The sequence below is a fragment of the Apodemus sylvaticus genome, chromosome 18, assembly GCF_947179515.1.
Source record: "Apodemus sylvaticus chromosome 18, mApoSyl1.1, whole genome shotgun sequence".
NCBI lineage: Eukaryota > Metazoa > Chordata > Mammalia > Rodentia > Muridae > Apodemus > Apodemus sylvaticus.
The window spans coordinates 42,347,213-42,364,424 of record NC_067489.1 but is presented as its reverse complement, the minus strand read 5'-3'; the positions used below and the strand labels follow the sequence as shown (position 1 = coordinate 42,364,424).

The 17,212-nt window shown below is 42.2% G+C and overlaps 1 protein-coding gene across 3 annotated transcripts in view; it reads right to left on the bottom strand.

Moving 5' to 3' along the window:
• Fat1 (FAT atypical cadherin 1) overlaps positions 1-17,212 on the bottom strand; it is a 123,104-nt gene that overhangs the window by 52,951 nt on the left and 52,941 nt on the right. For all 3 annotated transcript variants that reach the window (XM_052162117.1, XM_052162116.1, XM_052162118.1), the window contains exon 3: positions 13,868-14,182. In XM_052162117.1, coding sequence (XP_052018077.1) covers positions 13,868-14,182 — 315 coding nt within the window. The remainder of the gene's footprint in view (positions 1-13,867; positions 14,183-17,212) is intronic.

The window sequence follows — 17,212 nt, the reverse complement described above, 5'->3', positions numbered from 1 at the left end:
GGAATTACATATAAACTCAAGAAATGCCACAACCCTGACCCTTTCCCAAATGTATGTATGACCAGGCTGTTGATACTTGCATGGGCTCCGCTAAAGGGTTGTCTAATCACAGGTAAAGAAAACTGAGCTGGCCACAGAAAAAGCAGCATTTATTTATTTGTTTGTTTGTTTTATTTGGTGGCAGTGTTAGCAGCTGCTTTCCCTTTTAGTTTTGGGCGACTGGATATCCCTAGCTTCCCTGGGTCTTGTGTACCTTTTGCCTCGCCCTCAGGAGTCCAGGCTCTACAGGTGTGATCCACCACACCCTGCTTTTTTTTTTTTTTTTTTTTTTTTAGCACAGCAATTGGGTGCTTCCTCTGATTCCAGGCTAAGCCTTCTAGGAATCAGAAACATTAAGGAAAATCAAAATAACCAGCCTCAGGTAAGCCAGTGATTGGGTAGGCAGTGAAGCTTGCAGCTGTTGAGCAACTTTTAGACAAAGAACTACAGGAAGGAAAGCGGGAAAGTTATTGTGGGCCTGGGGTATAAAGGCAATGGGCCTGTACACACAACGTATATGGAAATGTTTACAAAGCAAATTTGTCAAAAGAGAAAGGAGGGAACTGGTTAAGGAATAGGGCTGAGAAGGGCAAGAAAGGCCTCTCGTTTCCTGTTAGACAATTCTTTATGCTGGGGTCTTCAGTTTTTAACAAATCTTTTACTGGAAATTTTAGCCTTTAAAAATGCTTTAAAGCTCAAAGCAAAAGATATAGGAGAATAATTTACTGGGTGAAAATTAACTTTAGATTGAAAAGAGTCCAATACAGTATTTCTACAGCCTGAACTATGCAGCCACTGACAAACATAAGTAAGACTTATATATGTATATATTTTATGTATAAAAGTATGCGCTGTCCTTATGCACACCAGGAAAGACATCAGATCTATTATATATAGATGGTTCTGAGCCACCACGTGGTTGCTGGGAATTGAATTCACTACTCCTTAACCACTGAACCATCTCTCCAGTCCCATGTTTTTTTGTTTTTTCCCAAACCACCATAAAGGCAAATGGAAGACAACTTTTTCTAGTAATCTAGAGCAACTTGAAATGAAATAAATTCTATTCTAAATTAGAGTCCCAATACACAAACCAAATTTCCTAAAATTGGAGAGTATTTTAAAATTCCTGCCCAGACAGTGGTGGCACACACCTTTAGGCCCAGGACTCAGGGGGCAGAGGTTGGCATATCTCAGTGAATTCAAGGCCAGGCTGGTCTACAAATTGAGTTCTAGGACAACCAGGGTTACAGAGAGCAATCCTGTCTCCAAAAAAAAAAGAAATCTTCTCCGAGACTTCTTATATTTGACAATGAGCGAATGGGGTCCAGGTAAGGTAATGTGATCAGTAACGGCCTCACTCAACAGTAATGCAGGAAGCAGAACTGAGATCCAACCAAAGACGATGCTGGGGCAACTCTGAGCATAGCTTTAGAAATACTGTATTTGATTCTTTTCAAATGTGTGTCAGGATCATGAAGTAGGACTTCCGTTCCCGTGACGGAGCCACGAACCACAGGCTGTATGTGAGAAGCCACATCTAAGCAAACTCAGGAAGGCTCTCTGGTGATCTCAGCTACAGACCAGAATAATCAATTTTAGTCTAAACAAAACAAAAATCAATCCTCCTCTATTTTCTTACTTTCATAATTGTGTTTTAGTCATCGTGAAAATTACTTTATCATATTTACTTCTTTAAGCAAACCACTGAAATATAGAAAAAAAAAATAACATGAATCATGATGTATTTGAGAAACAACCCTGTAGAAAATACTTGGAAAGAGTGTCCAAAGAGCCACCCCAAGGCTGCTTCTCGGAAATGACTTAAACGCCTCCCAGAATCCTCTTGCCAAATGTGCTACTTACTACCCTATGTTTGTTAAACCCTAAGGAAGCACAAGTTAAATGAAAGGATTTTCTCACTACATGACGAATCTAAAGCACTCTGTAAGTGTCTACCTCACAGCGTATTTCTCTTTATTTGGGGTAAATACCTTCCATGTTGAGATGAACAGAGGTCCATCTATCCTGGAGCACAGAAACAAACATGGCCTCTCTAGAACAAAGGTCTCCGAAGGTGGAACTAAGGACCTGTGGATCAGAGCATCTTGACCTTGAGAAGGCTCGGAATTCAGAAGTGGCCTCTCAAGAGGAGATATGAGACTGAAGGACACAGGGAAGATGGTCCCACAGGCAGAGACACAATGTTAGGTGACATGCCAAAGCCACAGAGTGACTTCAGAGCATGAGTGGCCTGCAGGCGCCCATCTGCAGGCCTCAGACGCTTTGTCCTGATCTCTTAGAGCTGCCCTGGGAGCTTATTACAGTTTGAAAATTCACAGCTTTATATTAAGGTACAACTGATAGACAAAACTATGCACGTGATATATACAATCTTATTCCTCTCAACTTGGGTTCTTTTTTTAACGTTTCAACATGTCATAAGGTGCTCATCAGCTCTTTCTGAAAATATTTCTCATACTTTTCCCTCCTCTCTGAGAAGTAACTTGCTAACTATATTTTCAGTAGCACCACTATTAACAGTTATAAATACTTATTTAATTCCTAGGAAATACAAAGTCTTAATTATAAAGCTGTTTTTACTAAGGACCAAGCTAGAATCCAAAACACCCTTCCATGTTCTCAGGAGTTCACATAAAAGGTAACAGGCAGGGCACAATGAGATCAATGAGATCAATCAAGACAGTATCTCCAAAACTGTCAGGACAATGTCTCCTCTCTAGTCAGAAACCATATCCACTCTCCCTGTATTCACAAACCTATCGTTTTCATTTTGGCCATCTCATCTCTCTGTTTCTCTTACACATTGATACCATCTTTTTTGTTTGTTTGTTTGTTTGTTTGTTTGTATTTTGGATTTGGTTTTTTCAAGACAGGGTTTCTCTGTATAGTCCAGGCTGTCCTGGAACTCACTCTGTAGACCAGGCTGACCTAGAACTCAGAAATCCGCCTGCCTCTGCCTCCCAGAGTGCTGGGAGTACAGGTGTGCACCACCACCACCAAGCCCTTTTTTTTTTTTTTAAACTTCAAGAACAATGTCAACTATCAGAATAAAATAGCAGCATTTAAAGACAGTGTTTAGCTAGACCCTCACGCATCTCAAACCCCGGGCTGCTAAACAAGTTTCTTCATGTCTCCATGACACAATGTTAAAATAGACAGCATTAGTCGTGCTGCTTTGGGAACTCAGACTAAGCTTCAGTCATAGGGGAAATAAATCATTAGGTTCTAAAATGACATGTTAAAAGTACCGAGATATCAATAGAGGAGACAATACAAAATACATGTACCATGTGACTGTGTGAGCATCTTCTCCATGAACACTCTAGCCTGTGTATTTGAAACAGCTCTAACGAAATAAAAACGGCCTCAGACCGAAGGCATCTGTAGCAGCTGGGCAGATCACAGAGGACTGAGGGAAGACAGGCAAACAGAGGATGCTAAGGAGGGCCGGGGGAAAAGCGGAACCATTCCAACTGGCTGAGCTTTAAAACCCTTTACCGGTGAACTGGAAAGCAGGGAGTAGCATTCCCACAGTCAGCACTGTGCTGGGCTCCTTCATGGATACAGTAACTGGATACAGAAAGGTCCTGGCCCTGGAGGACTGCAGCCAGGAAGAGAACACCAAACAACAGGCAAGATCAGAACCAACAACGAAAAGTCAGAGTCTCGCTTAGCTCAGACCAACAGGGAGGCAGGGCAACAAGTCTCCGTTTTTCCATGCTAGAGACGCAGAGGGCATCATAGGCAAGGGCAAACGTTCTCCCTATCACCTCTTAGAGCTGTCACTGTGCTTCTACTCTCATAGAGCTTCCTTGGAGGCAGAGTCTCGGCAGCGTGCGCTCTCTTCCTATAGGTAGTGTTCTGAGACTGGTTCTAACTGCAGTTGGCTGGGAGATCTTTGGCAGCTGTGGCCATCTGAGCAGCTATTGTTTGTCGCTGCGGTCCTGGTGCCGGCAGGATTAGGCTCAGAGCCAAAAATGGAATTCTATTCATAGCCTGTCGAGGCTGGGAAGCAGCTCGGAATTCATTTAACTCGAACTTTCAGAGGTCCGCAGAAAACACTAATGAAATTAATCAGATGGTCATTCTAAAGCCACGCAAGGAGTGGCCAAGGTCAGCACCGCCCGGCCTCTCTTCTGCTTTTACATCTGTCTTGCAAGCTGTTTCCTGTTGGAAATTAGTGGTTTCAAAACACAAGATCAGAAGGCAAAGCAATTTCGCCGTGAATTAATTGTTTTTAGTATTCTACATAAGTTATGTCGTGGAGGGAGGGGGGGTGGAGGGAAGGAGGGAGGGAAATTACTCAACCAACTGCGATATGGGCAAACTTCAATTTAAGCATTTAAAGTGCAAAATCTTACATGTAGTTTTAGTCATGGACATCGAGTGAAATACAAATGAAGAATTCTCCTTGATCAGACCAATCCTAAGGATTTCATGAAAACAAGACTTGATGGGGGGAGGGGGGGATGTGCCAGAAAAGGCAGAAATAAAACCTGACTTTTTAGACTTTAGAGATATTACATTTCATTATAAAATAAAAACTAGTGTGAGAAAAAGATTTTTTTAAAAAAAGTCTATAGTCCTTATAAATACATGCAATGTGACTTTTTTATTTTTTTATTTTTTTTGTTGTTAATGAATTCCTGCCATTGTGGTATGAGTGGCCCTCCATTTCCTTCCTTTCTAGAGCCATCAAAATGTTACCGGAAACCCTCGGAAGTTGTTTGCAGCTGTAGTTACTTCCTATTGCACTTTGTTGGGTCTCCTTTCCAGCCACAATAAAATGGCATTTTCTCCTTGCCTCATTCCGCAGTAATTCAAGACTCCTTTACTAAAGGAGCACGCAGCTAGGCGCTCAGTGTGTCTACTCCCCACTGCAGGATTTTGTGATTAAAGAACGCTCTGCCTGTAGATACCTAAATAAAAATATTCTATCTCCACTAAATCTGTCTGTAATCTTCTACTGAGCAATCACACCCTTCCTTATACCCAACATAGACAGTTCTTTATGAAATACCCTATTCTACATGTAAGCAAGGAAATCAGAGGTATACTGGTGTTCTCCTAAAAGCACAATAAATTTATAATGTAGTCCTTTGAATATGAACAACTCAGTCCCAGACAAGGTTATGAAAAGAACAGTGGAGGGAGGAAATAGTAAAAGTCCTCCAAGAACCGAGAGGCAACGGGGACGCCGCCACTTGCAGCTCTGGCTATTTTTAAGAAGACATACCAGCAGCACAAGGACAAAAAATTATCAAAAAATTGGGCATCTTTTATCTTCAAGTGAGAAATGATTTATTTCTTAAAGGGGGAAAAGAACTAATTAGTAGTTTGCTACCCACTTCTAAACATCTACCAGGAACTTGCTACATCTCAAAACTATGCTCTTAATAATGCTTTGTAACTTAAGTGACTAAGCACCTGGAGAGGCAACACTCAGTCGGTCTAGGCACTGTCTATGCACTCTGGTTTACAGGAATGGGAAACATCGGATCTTGTATTTCAGAGATTAATAATTTAAATAGCTGCTGCCCCATTTCACAAAAGAAAAAAGAAAGCCGGTGTGGTGGCACACACCTGTAATCCCAGCACTTGGGAGGCAGAGGCAGGTGGATTTCTGAGTTCGAGGCCAGCCTGGTCTACAGAGTGAGTTCCAGGACAGCCAAGACTACACAGAGAAACCCTGTCTCGAAAAACAAACAAAAAAAAACAAACAAAAAAAAAAAAACAAAAAAAAACAAAAAAAGAAAGAAAAAGAAAAAAGAAAAGAAAAAAGAAAATACGTGAAGTATTTCCACTGGTAGGTATAAGGCAGGAGACTTCTTATATGTCAATTCCTATAGACTTTAAATTGTGAATGGTTAGACAACATTTTGCAATACTGAAAGCTATACAAACTTGAAAGTTCCTTACATCATTGTTACAAACACTGAGCTAAATGGATGCTACAGGCAGTGGACAGACTACCTACCTAAAAACTTTCCTGGCCTTTTATACAAAATGCTCAGGAATTCCTACAGCACACAGTTAATGGCACCAAGCTTAAGGATCTAGGATCATTAAGAGCATTGTGGTTTTAATGTGAAAAGGTCGACAGAAACAGTATCAGCCTAAAAGCAACTATTCTCTGACACAGCATTCTTTAAGCTACACAATAACCACCGCAAAAACCACACTCCCACATCCAAGACGCAGTGCCCAGAAGCAGCAGTGAGGAAATCCACGCCTGTGGCTGGGACCCTGGGTGGTCTTGACCTCTCTGAAGTCATGTAATTATTTGTAAAGTGAGGAAAATGCAAGTCAAGTGTTTGGAGTCTCTCTGCCTTTTTCACAGGGCCCCTTCCCCCAGGGAAGATTTAAAGGATTTAAGTGGGTCAAAGTTGATTGCAAAATGCAAAGCCCAAATCAGAGGGGGCAGAGTGTGGCGTGCACTCCCAATACAGGGTTAAAATGAGCCGAAGAGACTGCAGAAGGGTTAGGAAATGTAAGTAAACAACAGAAAGGAAGAAAGAAGAAAAACAGGGTTGGCTGCTCTCTCGCTCTCTAAGACAACCGAGCTGTGCGAGAAAGATGGCCAGCAGCAATAGAAGATCCTAAAGTCTTCTAAACTATTCTAAACTATTGATCCAAAGACGAACAGACTTTGCGTAGTACCTCAACCCAAGTAGAGCCATTTTGGCTGGGGATGTGGCTCAGTGGTAAGAGTGTTTGCCTAGCTTACATAGGTCTTTGGGTTCATTGTCCACTACTGCCTGAATGCAGGAAGGAGCAAGCCACCCTCAAATTCCAACACCGTGTTCAATCTCACGGGGACAGAAATACATGATTCAGCTGACCAGGACTTACAACATGCCTGCTGATGAAACCACACGAACCAAAGCAAGGACGCCCTACTTGTGCCCCGCTACCCATTCCTAATCTAGTTAGCATGGTCACAAAATATAAATTCTCCATATATATTTCTTTCCAGATAGAAAGAAGGACAACAGTGAAGGAAAATTAGTAAAATAGAGGCGATAGGAGCCAAGGAAAGGACCAGAAGGCGGATGGATACACATCTATAGTCAAATTGTTATTTGCTGAGTCCATGGATCGCCACCCTAAGGGGATTTTTCTAAACCATTTCGCCTTGCTTACCTAGGAGGGAAAAGAAATAAAAGTGGTTACCTCTGTGCTTGGAAATACAAACTGCATTCTTCTGCAGTGTGGAGAGCCCAAAATATGAGTCTTTGACTGTGTCCCATGGATGATGCCTAGACCCTGGGACAAGTCAAGGGGCAGAAAGGATGCCCAAGAAAGCACGGCCACGCCTTTACTGCTGCGAGACAAGATGAAATAAATAAAGGAGCCCAGACGTGGCTTAGATAACACCTAGCAGCTCAGAGCACACAGGATGATTCCAGGACAGGGCAAGGGTGGGTTGGCAAAACAGAGGAGGGGTTAGGAGCATGAGCTCAGGGTTAGCTAGTGTGCTAGAGTCATCAGGCAGGAGGCAGCCGCACTTGAGAAGCCGCCTCCATAAGATCCTGCTGTAGGAAATCCAGTAGGGCATTTTCTTCATTTGTGATTGATTCGGGGGGGGGGGGGGGGGGGGGGGAGGGCCCAGACCATTGTAGAAGGAGCCAGCCCTGTCCTGGGTTCGCTAGGCAACCAGGCTGAGCAAGCATGGCCTCCATGCCCCTGCATCAGTTCCTGCCCTTCCTGCTTTGGATAAAGAACTGTTTTCTAGAACTTTGAGTGAAATAAACCCCTTCCTTCCCAAGTTGCTTTTTGGTCCTGGTGTTTCATCGTAGTAATGGAAACCCAAACTAAGAGAGTCTGTTTGTGAAAGGCAATTGCCCGGCCGTTCTCCACCCCCCGAGAGGCTCCAGAAGCTGGATGCCAATACAGAAAAAGAAAACAAAAAACAAAAAACAAAATGTGGTTAAGACACCAGGGATGGGAATGAAGGACGCTACAAAAACGTTAAAAGTTCTCACTGGGAATCTTTCTGTGCCCTCTAATCCTGCATTATGTGACTCAACTACTTAGTGAAGTCAGGAATATAATCTACAAGGGATGTGTCTGTGTGCACACATCACAAGGCCCAGTGTTGTTAGGCACAGAATGCAAGTAATTAGTGGTGATTATGAGGAACACAGAATAGGCAGAACTTAAGGACAGATATTCTGGGCGTCCTCAATGTTACAGTTTGGAGAGACATAAAGTGAAGTCTAATTTGCTTTTTTCTACTAGCTCCAGAAACCCATGACACTAAATAAGTTTATATCTAAAATTAATCAGCAAATTCAATTTTTTTTATTTAAACACACACACACACACCTGTTGGAGTTATCCAGTACTCCTTTAATGAAGCTTTTTGCGGGAGGAGTATAGACATATTTATTGCATATCTAAAATGGAATAAACAGTTTTGGGATTCCAAAAAAGCAACCAAGATATAGAACCAAGCTTTTATATCTGCAGCAAGGGGACAGATTATACTTAAAGATACCAAAGACAAGTAAAAGAGACAAAGTAACAGTTCACAGGGTACTAGATGTTAGGCAAAAATAAAAAAGGGGGGAGTGACTTTTGATAAGCTATCTATCTTGAAAATTCAGAATATTCATTCCTACTTGAAAACCAAGAGATACATACATGACCTCCTGAAGACTAAATGTTAAAGGCAGAGGTATTTCCTACAACCAAACATAGTAACAGTTAAATAAATGCCCACCAATCACTAAATGGATGAACTGTATCTACATAAGGAATAAAAACAAAACAAACAAACAAACGGATGTAAGACTCGTAAAGGGCTGCACTGCAGTGTGCATGGATCTCAAACATGTGGAGTGCTAAACCTCGGAACCCCAAGTTTACACCATGACAGTCCATTTTTGAAACTCTATGGGCAAATTTATATATAATTAATATAATGGCAGGGAATATTGGGTCACCTAGGGATGGAAGCAAAGAGCAGGACTACAGAAACCCAGAGGCAATTCTTTAGAATCAGGGATATGCTTACTACCTGCTGGGTGATGGGTTCCTGGGTCTGGACAATGGTGGATTTACTGCCTGCTAATTATACCCCAAGGGAGCTTTTTAAAAGTAAAAAGATTTACATTGTATCAAAACCTTGAAAGATAGCAAATTCAAGGAGAATAAGACTTGGGTCTTTTCAGAAGCAGGCACATGCCTCAAGAGTAACCTTCAAACTTATCAGGCAACTGCAAATTGTGTATCACGCCTCAAAGCTGATAACAGGTGAAGTCGGTTTCCTAGGGTTACTAGAGGATACCAAAGCATCCAAAGCTCACACTGGTGGCTTTTGTCTGGGGCCCCTCCTCTGTCCTTGGCATACCACAGAACTTCATGCTTTGGTTTGCGTGAGCAGGCAGAGTCAAGGTTCCAAACAATAAAATATCTGTCTTCCTGCCTCTCTCTTGCCTTGAGCAGAGGCACAATTTACGTTGAAAGACGCAAACTGACCCTAACTGATACTGGATATAACCAAACAACAATGAAAAGTTACTAACATTTACTCTGTTAACAAAAGTGTCTATGTTAGGAAAGGAGTTAAGCCTTTTGCCTGTGTGCCCTAAAAGAGAAATCTCATCAAGTCCTACTTATAATTAGTATACTAGCAACTGCCTGAGATGAAACACGACAGCCTTGGCACCATAATTAAACACTGGGAGATACTAAAAAAAGAAGTTCATTCAAGCCTGCCGCTTGGAGACCAAACTTTAGAAAATTACTGATCTCAGTTCCAGAAAGCTTGTTTGAAAAAACATATTCTTGTCAAAAAAAAAAAAAAAATTTGGGACGTGTTCTTCATTTACAAAATGACTGAGTAGGTGTTTAAGTCTATACAAAATGTTCTAAGGACTTTATAGAGATTCTGGACTACAAGTCTTTATTCACAGAGGCCACACAGACACTAGCTTCAGTCCTTACCTGGCCTGTCATCCATTCCTGTCATCCTCTCCCCTAAGCCCGTCTCTTGGGATCTTAACTACTCCACTGCTTCCCCATCACCTTCAAAATCAGCCCAACAGCTCTTCCAGGGCCTTCTACTTCCTGACTTCATCAGTGTGACCCCAGTTACTGCAAACACTTCATCACAGGCTGCGTGGTCAGGCCGCTCCACACAGCCTTCCCTGTGCTCCTTCACATCCACTGCATTGACTGTAACATCTGAAGACACTTCACGTCCAGACACTTTAAACGTTAGGCTTTCTGTAGTCTACCTGGTATACAATAATCCCTGGGAAGTCAACACACATGGCTCCTTGTTTACCCAAAGGAAATGTAGAGCTGTCTGAAGCCACTGAAATCTTGGTTGTCCCATATACATCAAAGAAGCGGCTGAACCGTGCAAGAGAAACAGGCTGTGGCACATTCTCCACAAAGGACCCTGAGGACTCCAGGAGGAGGACCTTAATAGCTGATCCTAAAGCCTCCTGCCCTAATGTCTGTTTTCTCCACAGTCCCCGGAGAAGAACCTAACAAACGACAGCCACATCTCTGAGTTCCAGCCCAGTGATTTTCCTCGTTCAGTCACTAATTACTAAGGACCCTGATTTAAGGTCTCCTCCAGGTGGTGTTCCGGGTCAGTAAATCACAAGGGCTTTCTTCTTTCAGAGAGCCTTTCGTCGGCTCCCACAATCCAGCCTCCATTTTAATAAACTACCTCTTAAAACTCAGTGTCTGCGGTACGGTCTCAGGGGATGAGGGGGTCTACTGATGTCCCTTGGGCCCTGAGGCTCACGCTTAGATGGTCTGCTGAGTTGGAGACATACCTCGCGGTACTTACTATATTTTCTTAACACTATGTTTGCTAAAGCATGGTCAGTTCGGATCTTTCAGGACACGGTGCTTTGTGACACTCTCTACTAACCATAGTTTACAGCATGCCTCTCAGCACCTAGGCCCACACGCCAAGGTCCCTCCACTCCAGTCTGCCGCCAAGCTGTAAAAACAACCAGCTCTGAGATGCACTCCTGCCAGCTGTCTTCACAGCAGCAGCAGACATGCGCCTCTCACCCAGGGGTGAGAGCTCACTGTGAACTCCTAGAGGGTGTGTATCCACACAGATAGATGATGGGGGAGCTCAGGCACTATTTCCTAGGAGCCCCTAGGAAAGAGACTCAGAGAAGGAAAGGCTATTCCTAGACCTAGCCTAGACAATTTAAACTTTCTTTCTCTTATTAATTATGCCCAGAGCTGCAGGACTTGCTCAGATACTGGAAGGACACTTATGGTTTTCAACCCTGTCCCTTCACAGGAGATTTAATCTAAAAGAGGGACAGAATAAATAAAAAACATTTTTGAAACATTTTTAAAGTGTAATTCTTTAAGCAGTTTTAAACAGAAGTAGCTATTTTTACTATATATTGTATTACATAAAACATAAATTTTGATCTATCTATATCTATATCTACCTCTATCTATCTACATATATATGTAGATCTATATCTATATTTATATCTATAGATAGATAGATAGATAGATAGATAGATAGATAGATAGATAGATCTTTAGTAGTCATCATCTCAGGGCCTCAGGGCTTTTACTTCTCACCCTACTGGGGCCACACCTTAGGTTCAGGCCTGCTACCTGGACTCTAAACTTCCTCTGAAATTACTTTAAACTTACACCTTTCTCCTTTTATAGCAGGCAACGTGTTTACAATTTTGATCTTATCTTTTGGATACCTTTCCTTAGACTTCACAGCAATAGTGGGACCTCATTACCACCTGTACCCTGAAATCAGTCCATATCACACCGCCTGAACCCAACACAGTGAGGCGAGCCCCGCTGCTAACCCACTTCTTAGCTCCAAGTTCACCATGCTACCTTCAGTGCTGGAAAGAGACTACTCTCGGACCCTATACATTTCTATATACCTCAGTTCTTCAAGGCTCAATCTGTCTTAATAAATCATTACTTTTCTAAGAATCCAAATTAAACTAGGATTTGTGTTTCAAAAGCTAAAGTAAAATTACCCCTAAACAGACAAAACAATTTATGAAGCACTCAACATAAATCTTTAAATCACTCAACTATTAAAGAAAAGTATTTATAATGGCAGAATGAAACTACCATTTCATCCTTTATGTTTAATTTAATCTGCCTGCCCACGAGCTTACACACACACACACACACACACACACACACACACACACACACACACACGGGATAGAACCTAACACACACATACACTGGGGATAGAACCTAGGGCTTCACATATGCTAGACAAATGCTTGTTCATCACTAAGTCACAGTACCAGAGTACCAGCTCTTTTTTTTTTTTTTTTGGTTTTTTGGATTTTTGGATTTTGTTTTTTTCGAGACAGGGTTTCTCTATATAGCCCTAGCTGTCCTGGAACTCACTCTGTAGACCAGGCTGGCCTCGAACTCAGAAATCCGCCTGCCTCTGCCTCCCAGAGTACTGGGATTACAGGCGTGCACCACCAACGCCTGGCCAACACCAGCTCTTAAACACATTTTTCAAGAGACCAAGAACAGCATGCCTTTACGGCCTCCATGGGCAGCTACATATGGGTGCTTCCTACAGGAACTCTTAAGATTTGCTTTTCTTTCTTTTTAAGTTCAATGACAAAAAGTAAGAAGTGTGGGGAGAAGAAATGATAACAAAGATGAGGCTTTAAGCCTCCTGATATTTAAAACAGGCGAGACAGAGGTTTGAGAGCAGCTACATAAGCCTTGCTCTCTACAATGCAGGTTCATCAAACTCTACCAGTGAAGCTGGAAGAGCAGACAATGTTCAGTAACTGATAGGCTGAGCGGTTTCATTTTCCTAATGAAGTTGTAAACTTTTTTTTCAAGGTTGTACAGTAGCTGTTTTAACTGATTAATAATAATTAAAATTGTTCTGCACTCAACGTGGGAAGTTTCCAAAACAGAAGGCTACAATGATCATCTCTTTGTGTGTGTGTGTGTGTGTGTGTGTGTGAGAGAGAGAAAGAGAGAGAGATGTTAAAGACATCTAAGAACCAGAAAAAAAAAAGAAACATTATTAAATATGGAAGAGTAGAGACTGTGGGCTCACAGTACTGAGAAAGACTGCTGACCATGGAGTCAAGTTCATGGGGCCACAGAGATTTATTTTCAAATGTATGTGCGTGTATAGCTGTATGGAAAGTTGTATCTGTGAGTACGAGTGCCACAGAAGCCAGAGGCATTAGATCCCCTGGGGCTTAAGTTACAAAAGGTTTAGAGCCACTTACAGTGGGTTCCGGGAGCTGGACTCAGTCAGGTCCTCCACAAGAGAACACATGCTCTTCATCATAAGCTATCTCTCCAGCCCTGTGTGTGTGTGTGTGTGTGTGTGTGTGTGCGCGCGCGCACGCGCGCCTGTATCACAGACTCTGAGAGGAGAAAAATGTAATAGCTTCCAACCTTAAAGTGGCTTAGCTCTGATACTGTCACAGAGTTCTGGGAAAAATTTAAAACAGTACTTACAAAGTAATGAAGTATGAAATAAACAAAAACAAAACCAAAAAACCCACCATTATAAAAATTCAGATACTTAGTAGCAAAATTTGTTTCTAGGCTTACTGTAACATCACTGAACTACTACTGTTAAAATAATGACAACTGTTTTAGACCCAGGGTGCAAAACTTTACTATGAAGCAAAAATCATCAACCAAGCTATATGGTAGGAAAGCCCAAAGAGGTACACACGTGTTTGGATGAAATTCCATCCACAAATTAAAACCTTAACTTTGGCAACAAAGAATGCTAACCCCTGGCTGTCACTGGGAGTTAGAAGCATGGTCTTACCTGTTTTAGGATGTATTGAGAAGAATCCTTGCGGGTTCCCGCTTGTGATTCTGTAGGTCAGCTTGTCACTAGAGCTGGAATCTGGGTCAAAAGCCTCAATCTGGACCACGGATACATCCTTGGGTGAGTTTTCCATGATTTCTGGATAGTACACGGGCTCTGACGTCTGTGGAGCGTTGTCATTGACATCTTCAACCTCTATGTAGACCTCGATGAAAGACGACAGAGGTACCACACCCTGATCTGTGGCATAGACGGTGAGCCAGTAGTGGGAAGTTGACTCTCTGTCCAGTCGGTCCGAAGTCTCTATAACACCTAGAAAGAAGCAGCCAGAGAAGAAAGTTAACAATAAGCCCAAGAGCCACTTGTGTCTGACTTTGCTGGTGGCTTAAGTGTCACTTACAAAAGGCATGAACTTCAGCAAGTCTTTGTGCCTCAGTTTCCCTGCCCGAGGGATGGAGATACTGCCTACTTCTTAATGGCGGATTAATGAGTTGATACCTGGTTAGATATATATATATATATATGTAGCAGATAATACAGACTATAAAACTATTTACAATTACTGGTGTCAAGCACTCAAGCAGACCACTTTAAAAACGGTCTAAGCTGGGATTAAAGGCATATGTATGGATCTCCGTGGGTTCGAGGCCAGCCTGGTCTACAAGGACAGCCAGGAATACACAGTGAGACCCTGTCTTGAAAAACCAAAACGGCAAAAACAAACAGAAAAATCTATGACCTAAGCGTGAAAGCAGCCCAGGAGATGGGCACTAAGAGATCAGCTCATGGTCTAATACGCTGCTTTCCAAAGATAAAACCTATGGCTGGATGATATGTGTTGAGTTTCACGGAGTTTAAACAGGAAACCAAAGACAAACCAGAGTGAGGGCTCAACTCCATGGCCTCGGCCCCACTCTGTAAGCCACAGCCCAGGGGCAGAGACTAGGGGTAACATTCCTCTAGACAGTGAGAGTAATTAGGGTAAGGCTACCCAATCCTTAAAAAAAAAGCTAAGGAAAAAAATAGTTTAACTTTGCAAGCCGAGCATAAAAGATCGTTCAGGTCTCTTACGTGTTAACCCTCTTAACATCTTTAACCATCTTGAGCAAACAGACAACCAGTATGTTATGAAAACATAAATTCTCCACGGGTGTAGCTTTCCTAGTTGCTCCCAGCGTTTCTGTTTCCTTATATAAAACACAGCCACTATGCACTTGATGAATAAAGTACCCAAGTATCTAGGCTGGAGCTAGGATACAGAGTCTTCCATTGAGACCGGAACTAGGACAGTTTTTACCGAGAGAACTGGGAAGAGGGACGCATACAAGCACTGGAAACTGACTCAATAGGATCAATGCACTTCAGCCCAGATACAGACATCTATTAAAACTTCCAGATTCCAGAATCCTCCCCCAACAAAGCGATTAGAAATGAAAATATAAACTCTCTTAAGCAAATCTGGCCTTTCATTTAAGGGCGTAGTGTTCCCTTTCAGCTCCCAGAATGATTGATCGTTGTGAACTGATGGCACCTTCAGTGATCAGCACCATGCCCCTGACTCCACTTCAGAAGTCCTCCAGCCTCAGAATTACTAAGGTCCCCATCCTACGCAGACATGCAAATCCATGGTCCCCTATGTTTAACAGTAAGATGGTATCTATTTTAATCACTAAACCATATTATGTACTTAAATTATCAAAAAAAAACCCTTTTTACTGTATGCAATACAACATTTTGAAACATGGATTCGCTACAGAATGGATCAGTTGAGCTAATCAACTATGCATTACCTCCACCTATAGATATTCCCTCCTCTGTGTGTGTGTGTGTGTGTGTTTGAGCTCTCTCAAGAGAGAGAGAGACAGAGACAGAAAGAGAGAGAGGGGGGAGGAAGGGAGGGAGGGAGAGGAAGCGGGAGAGAGAGGAGAATACTCAACACTAATCAAATTTTCAGACACAACACATTGTTATTAACTATGGCTAATAAAGTCCTTGTATTTAGGATTATTTAAATTTAAATCCTTGGTTTTTGTGTGTGGGGGGTGGTACCAAAAGAAATCACAGCATAATGCATAACCCGATGTAAAGTGAACTTCCTGAAAATACACGTCTACAGCCACTTTTACTAAACAACTGATTACACCCAAAATGATTCCCCCTATTTCTCTAACCCAAACACAATCTCTACATATGCCACAGTGCACTAGTTAGTAAATCGTAACTGTTTGCATCTTGAACAAATACATTTTTTCTATCTCCCCCTTGTTCATCCCAAGCCATCACTTTAGCCACGGAAGTCAGAGACACAGGCTGTTTTCCCTACACGGATATTAACAAAAGGAAGGCACAGATGCTACTAACTCTCCGGGGCTGCCACTCTATTAAAATGCAATTAAATCCATTGGACAAGTGAAGTATTATTAGAAAATCTCAAGCAGACAAGACACATGGTAGTTTCCCCCCTGCCTCTAGCTTCTAACCGCCAGATATTTCACGCTGCTTGCTTTCTCTTTCTTTCTTTCTTTTTTTCTTTTTTCTTTCTTTCTTTCTTTCTTTCTTTCTTTCTTTCTTTCTTTCTTTCTTTCTTTCTTTCTTTCTTTCTTTCTCTCGGAATCGTAGACCTCTCAATGTAATTATAAGCTCATAAAGCAATGACAACTCTATAAGCAATTTGCTCCGGATTCACTCTATGCCAGACATCATGGTCACCCCGCACTGTGCTGTGACATCTTTTCCGACACAACATGCCCTGACTAGTGGTGCTACAGTCTCCACTTCATGATGTAAACCTCAGACATGAGGAAATGTTCCCAGGGTCCCAGTCAAGGGCAGATCATTGGAATCCAGAGACAGCACAGCTCCTGGCTGGGTCTATTCTGAACACAATTGCCTGGAGGATGAAGATCACCCAGAAGACAAGACAGGCTCCATATCCTTTGTTAATGTCAATATTCAGGTGAAGATCATACATTTAGTCAAATACAACAGCTTTGAGGGGAAGACATGAAATGCAGGCATGTTATGATGGTCACAGGTGATTTACTTTCCCTCTCGGGGTTTATTTTTTTTATTTTTTGTCTTATCTGTGTAGCCTTCTGCTTAGGTTCTGCTGTCCAATCAGAATCAGCTCAGTACAGCGCAAAGCTCAAGTTCCTCTTGATGTGAACCCCTCCCAAGAACTCCTAGCTAAGGCCAGGAGAATAGCTGGGTTGAAAACAATGTTTTATCAAATATTAATTAAGAGAGTAGGACTAATGACGCTGATGGCCACTTTCCTATGGCACGGAGTCACAGGTTTCAGGGATAGACCACAACTCCTTAGTCAAGGAGGGGTTGATAGGA